The sequence below is a fragment of the Rhinolophus sinicus genome, chromosome 3 (genome assembly GCF_057876585.1).
Source record: "Rhinolophus sinicus isolate RSI-liver-muscle chromosome 3, RSI-T2T, whole genome shotgun sequence".
NCBI lineage: Eukaryota > Metazoa > Chordata > Mammalia > Chiroptera > Rhinolophidae > Rhinolophus > Rhinolophus sinicus.
The window spans coordinates 50779786-50785785 of NC_142503.1; the positions used below are offsets into that span (position 1 = coordinate 50779786).

General features: G+C 43.9%; 1 protein-coding gene and 1 pseudogene across 1 annotated transcript in view; both read right to left on the bottom strand.

Moving 5' to 3' along the window:
• ARSB (arylsulfatase B) overlaps window positions 1-1056 on the bottom strand; it is a 146313-nt gene extending 145257 nt beyond the window's left edge. The window contains exon 1 of the mRNA XM_019728179.3: window positions 422-1056. Coding sequence (XP_019583738.3) covers window positions 422-736 — 315 coding nt within the window. The 5' untranslated portion in view covers window positions 737-1056. The remainder of the gene's footprint in view (window positions 1-421) is intronic.
• A 1846-nt stretch (window positions 1057-2902) lies between these two features.
• On the bottom strand, window positions 2903-5884 carry LOC109445648 (ubiquitin carboxyl-terminal hydrolase 50 pseudogene; annotated as a pseudogene).
• Window positions 5885-6000: the final 116 nt, after the last annotated feature.

The window sequence follows — 6000 nt, forward strand, 5'->3', positions numbered from 1 at the left end:
TCAGGAACTGTCCGCAGAATCCATTCCGACCCTTCGGCCTACCCGCTCGCAGGGCCCAGCTCCTAACAGTCCCCAGTAACCCCTTTACCCCGACCTTTAGAAAACGAAAGATAGAAAAACCACCGAGAGAGGTGGGGCGCTAGGGGATGCAGGGCGCCCCGGAGCCGGGCATGCGCAGAGGCTGCGGCGGGCGGCAGGCCTGGGAGGAGCGGGGACCGCGCGGCCCGGGTGGAAGCCGCTCCGCTCAGACACGGTTCGGGGAAATGACCGCAGCTTGCCCGGGCCTCCCCGCCCACCGCCGAGAGGCTCGCGGGCCTGGGCAGGCCGGGCCGGGCCCGAGCGCTGCGGCCGGAGGCGGGGGGCGGCCCGAGGCGGGGGCGGAGCCGGGCGCAGGCCGCTGGCCGCGGGGGGCGCTGTGTACCTGGTAGCGGCCGGTGAGCAGCTGGCTCCGCGATGGCGTGCACAGCGGCTGCGTGTAGTAGTTGTCCAGGAGCACCCCGCCGGCCGCCAGCGCGTCCAGGTGCGGCGTGCGGATGTTGGAGCCGTGGAAGCCCACGTCGTTCCAGCCCAGGTCGTCCGCCAGCACGAAGACGAGGTGCGGCGGCCGGCTGGTCCCCGCGCCCGCGCCCGGCGGCGGCGGCAGCAGCAGCAGCAGCAGCAGCGGGAGGACGCCAGGCAGGGGCGGCCGCCGCGGGCTGGGGCCTCGGGGCAGGCTCGCCGCGGGGCGTGGGCCCATCCTTCGATACCCACGGTCCCGCGCCTGTGGAGCCACCAGCCCTCGGCACTACTTATAGAATCAGGAACTGGAGGCCGGGCCTGCCCCGCCCCAGCACGGGACTTCACCCCAGCGGCCGGCGGGCTGCAGATGCCGGCGCCCGAGCCCCTGTGGCGTCTGGCCCGGGCCCGGGCCGGTGAGGCGGGGGAGGAGCCAGCAGAGAGCTCGTGGGCCTCCTGCTGCCCCGCTAGGTGGAAACTCCGTTGATGCTTGTTACGGGCTAAGATCTCTTATCTTTGCAGCGATGAGCTATGCATCTTGGCATCCTAAAAGAGGACATTTGTTCTTTTGAATAACCCTTCAGTTTACAAAGCACTTTCACAGCCCTCATCTCTTTAAATCTCGCAACAGTCCTGGCAGCTGGGAATTATAATTAATGCCCCTCCCCCCTTTTTTAGAATAATAAACAAGCTTGTAGTTGGTTGAGCCTAACCTAAACGCACTTCTGATTCCAGATTCTGAGCTATGATGTTTTAAAGGTCGTGGGAGAATCTTTTCTAGCAAGAGTCCAGCCTAGTGCAGGTAGGAGGACGATGAAGAGGCGAAACTCTGGATGCGGGTTCATATTCATTTATGAATAGTGTACACCTGTGAAGCCGCTTCCTCCTCACTAGCAAGAAGGGGGCCGAATACACACACTCCTATTGCATGGTGTCCTTATGGAGATGCAGTTTTACTTAGGCTGGCTCCCCTAGGAATTGTTTGGGATGCTGTGTGGCCATTGAGTAGTTCATTAGCTTGTCCAGATATGAGCCCCTTCAGAGCTGGCTCCCTGAAAATCAAGTAGTGAACCAAAGAAATATAGCATCTAATTTGCCTAAAATAATCTGTGGATGGAAGGGAAAATTCCCTTAACCACATGCTCTTTGAATTGGGAAGTTAGCTTTATGACTGGTGTATTCCCATTGCCATCTAAGAGTTTCTGCGTACTGTCTGGAGAGATAAACAACAGTTGTAGGGGAGAAATTACGCACTTCATCCTTTCAGGTTTTCTGAATCTCATTCGATGGGAGTTATTTTACAACTTTAGAAGTTGTAGCTAAATGATAGTGATGGAAACTTAATTCTTCTTTATACCTATGCAAGGGAATTCTATCCAGGAAACTGACACCCCACCACCATCATGGGGAAAAGTTATGCCTTCACTTGCACATTTATTTTAATATTCCTGATCTGTTCCTTGGATTGTCCTTTGAGCTGGTTTTAACATTGTACCAGTTTCCTCATTAATGAGTTAAACAAACACTTTAATATATATTTATTTTATATTTGTATAAGGGTCAAGATTTTATCCTTTTCTGAAAAGTATCTTGTCAGACATGGAATGTTTCCCTCTTACATACATATAATTGTGTTTTTTGTTTTGTTTTGTTTTTTTGCATGAAGTAAATTCATTTATGGTATATCCACTTTTTCATCTCTGGTGAAATCAGTGAAATTTTGCAGGAAAAAAATTTAACTGTCGCTTTAAATTAAAACGAATAATTTTGAAGAGCTGTTTGACTCTCATTATGTAAAGGCCTGAAATTTTCATGTAAATATCCTATAAGAGACCTTGAAATACTGAGAATTCTCAGCTATGGCCCTTGCCTGCCCTTCTCTCCCATAACTGCTCCTCCCTACTCTTCCTGATAAAAATCAAATTGCACAAACAATGGCTGCTGAACTGCAGGAACAAATATGAGTTGACCAACTGCTTCTGAAACTAGCAAAACTTGCACTGAGCCTTCTCATGTCCTGCATTTTCAAATAAAAGCTTATGCTAATTGTGCTCTGGAAATGTGCAAATAAGTTAATTAAAAAGTTAATTCTAATTTTCATCTATGTATTGAATACCTATAATGTGCAGTACAGGTTAGTTTTTGTAAACTGTTTCAATTGGAGTTGTCTGATGTTTCCCAATGATTAGATTCAGGTTATGGGTTTGTGCAGAAGTATCACAAAAGTGTTGTATCCTTTTCAACGCTACATATTAAGAGGCACATGATGTTAATTTGCTCTGTTATTTGAACCCTTGGCTAAGGTGGCCATTTCTCCACTGTAAAGTTACTATTTCCCGTTGTCACTAATAAATATTTTATGGGGAGATACTTTGAGAATATGTATATACTCTGTTATTCCTAAAACTTTTCCATATTAATTTTAGCACCCACTGATGCTTCTTGCTTCAATAAATTATTAGGATGGTTGCCAAATGGTGATTTTCTAATCCCACCATTCCTTCTATATTAGTTGCCTTTCTACTGTAATGAAGAACTTCCCCTTCTCTCCCATTTATTTATTTATGTCACTATGAACTCATGGATTTTTTTTTTAATCAATATGCTATAATACTTTGCTATAATTACTTCAGTGCTCAAATTTCTTCTCACTGGGCAGTGGAAGCCTCTTCAATCTGGCTCTTGTATCCTTTTGGCATGTCTTCTTTCATCTTTGAGCCCTTCCTTACTTTTTGGTACAACGAGATATTATAGGCTCATCTTGTATTTTCCTTTCCGCAACCCTGGAATCAGCCATTTCTCCAAGGAACCCTCGAGATGGCATCTAAAGTAGAGGATGGCACTTTTTAATGGAGTGTGGCATCTAAAACCCAAGATTTATGCCACAGGTGCGCTCATTGCTACTGAACTGTCATTGCTTCTCGAATCTCTCACCAGACAAAGAAAGAACTGGATGTATGTATACACATATACACATACTTAACTATCTATATGTGTATGTATGCACACACACACGCATGCACACATACTATATTGATAGATAGCTAACAAAATATAACCACTAGCTCATAGTGAATACCTTCATACCTTCAATTCTATTTTCCCTTTTCTGAATGTGGGTTCGACAATTTTTCATTATCACTAGCTATCAAAAGGTGCTATACTTTTTAATTTTTGCCAACCTGATATGAAAAATGATATTCCTGTTAGTTTTTGTTAATTGTGTTTCTCTTATTATGAGTGAGGTTAGACATGTTTTCATATGTTGAAGGGCCATTTTTACATCATTTTTGTTGTGTCATTTTTGTGTCAATTGTCTGTGTCATTTTTGGTTGGGTTCTTGGTCTTTTCCCCCTCCATTTAAGAGTTCTTTATATATTAGACGTATTACTTCTTTAACTGTGATATCATAAATATTTTCTCCAGGTTTGTCGATTGTCCAACATTTTGTTATGATATTTTTTGACATGCCGAAGTTATTTTTTTTATGTAATCAAATGTATCAATATATTCTTGTATTGCATCTGGATTTTGAGTCATAGACTTTCCTTACACCAAAGTTGAAGTAAAGTTCACCCAGGTTTTCTTCTAGTACTTGTATGGTTTCAGTTTTCACATGTGGATCCCTGATCCATTTGCATTTCTGAGTATTTCTGTGCGTGATGTGAAATATGGATCTAAGTTTATCTTTTCCCAAATGATTATCCAGTTCTTCCAGCACCATTCATAAAGAAAATAAAGAAGTCCATATTTTCCCTAGGGATAGGAGATGCCACCTTTATCATAGGCTTAAATTCCACATATTCTTGGGTCTATTTCTGGGATTTCTATTCTATTCCACTGGCCTGTGGACTCATGCACCAGTACACACTGTTTCAGTTATAGGCTTTACAATATGTTTTAATATGTGATAGGGATAGTGGGTGACTCCTCAGAGCTTTTCATCTTTCATGTTTTCCCAGTTATTTATGCATGTTTAATTTTTTTTTTTAATGCAAGTAAGTTGCAAGAGTTTAATGACAAAGCAAAACAGAAGTACTAGTTTCTGATTGCTTGTTTTGTAACTTTCAGGAAACACCATTTTCCTAGCTCTTGCATCTTGGTCTGGGTAGAGAAAAGGGCTCACAGCTATAGAACAGGAGATATGCTGTAGCGGTTTGAACTGAAATATCTGGAATCGCACTGACTCTGTGTCATCAAAGCTAAACCAGGCTGGGGTGAGTTCTTGCAGAAAGCGGTCAGTGGCCACCATCCAGCTCACCAAAGTGGTTCACCAAATATAACAAAGGTTATATTTATGACGTTTCTGAAAAATTGGACAAATATAAGGTGTAAGATCCAAGTTAGTGAGTGGGTCATGAATGTCTGTTCTCAGTTTCCTTTTCACTATACCCAAAATGTCAAATTTTTTAAAGTGAAAGACATTAGTTTTGATGGTTTGGAAACATTGGTCCTCACAGCTGTTTCTTGCTTGGTTATAGAAAAGGAACAGTGAATTTTGTTATTCCAGGTCAGTGTGTCTTGTTGGGGAAAACACTGGAGTCAGTCCTGAAGAGAGCACTCGTATTCAGATGGAAAGGGGACAGAGAGGATGGTGAAGACTTCATTTTTGTAGGTGTACTTCTCACACTTGAAACACGTGATGCTATAATTGAGCTGCCCATCAAACTCCCAGGTGATGATGGAGGACTCATTGGTGGTCACCTTCCTGTGGCATCTTGGGATAGATGTTTTCTCCTGTGATCTTTGGCGGTACTTCAGAGATTCATGAAGTTCATTCAGGACACAAATCAAGACTTTCTGAGCATCTTGTTGTGTCTTTTTCATAAATGCTGGGTAGAGGTTGCCAAGAGCTGACCGAAATATTTCTGGTGAGACAGAATCTGAGTCTCCAAGCCACATGTCTGTCATCACATAGGCAAAAGCAGTGGCAACCTCACTGGAATCCTTTTGAAGAGCAGTAATGTACTTTCCAGAGAGAGAGCTCCATCAGCGGTGAGATGCTGCAGAGACACGGTAAGATGACATTCATGTAGCACGTGTTGCCCAACGTCTGCAGGCCAATCACACCCTGGAAATGGGGCTGGTTCTCATCTGCCTGGTTAACTGGAAAGGTATCAAAGGGATCTGTGCACTTTGTGCCTGGGCTCCAGCAGAGGGACAGCGACTTAGGGGACATCAGAGACACACAGGGAGAGACAAAGCTGTGTACCCCCCGGGCAAGGACTAAAGGGACCTCGCCACCTTCCCTGTGTGGCGTCTCCCCTCTGCACGTTTACATTTTCATGTGAATATCATGTCTAGTTCCATAAAGACGTTTATTGGTATTTTTATTGTAATTTTATCAAATTTATAAATTAATTTAAGGAAAACTGAAATCTTTATGATATTAAGTTCTTGTCCTATTTAAACACAAAGGTTAACTTTCATTTATTAAGGTCTACTTTTGTGTCTTTTAGAAATGTTTTTAAATTTTCCTCATATCAGTTTTGCACTTTTTTTGGT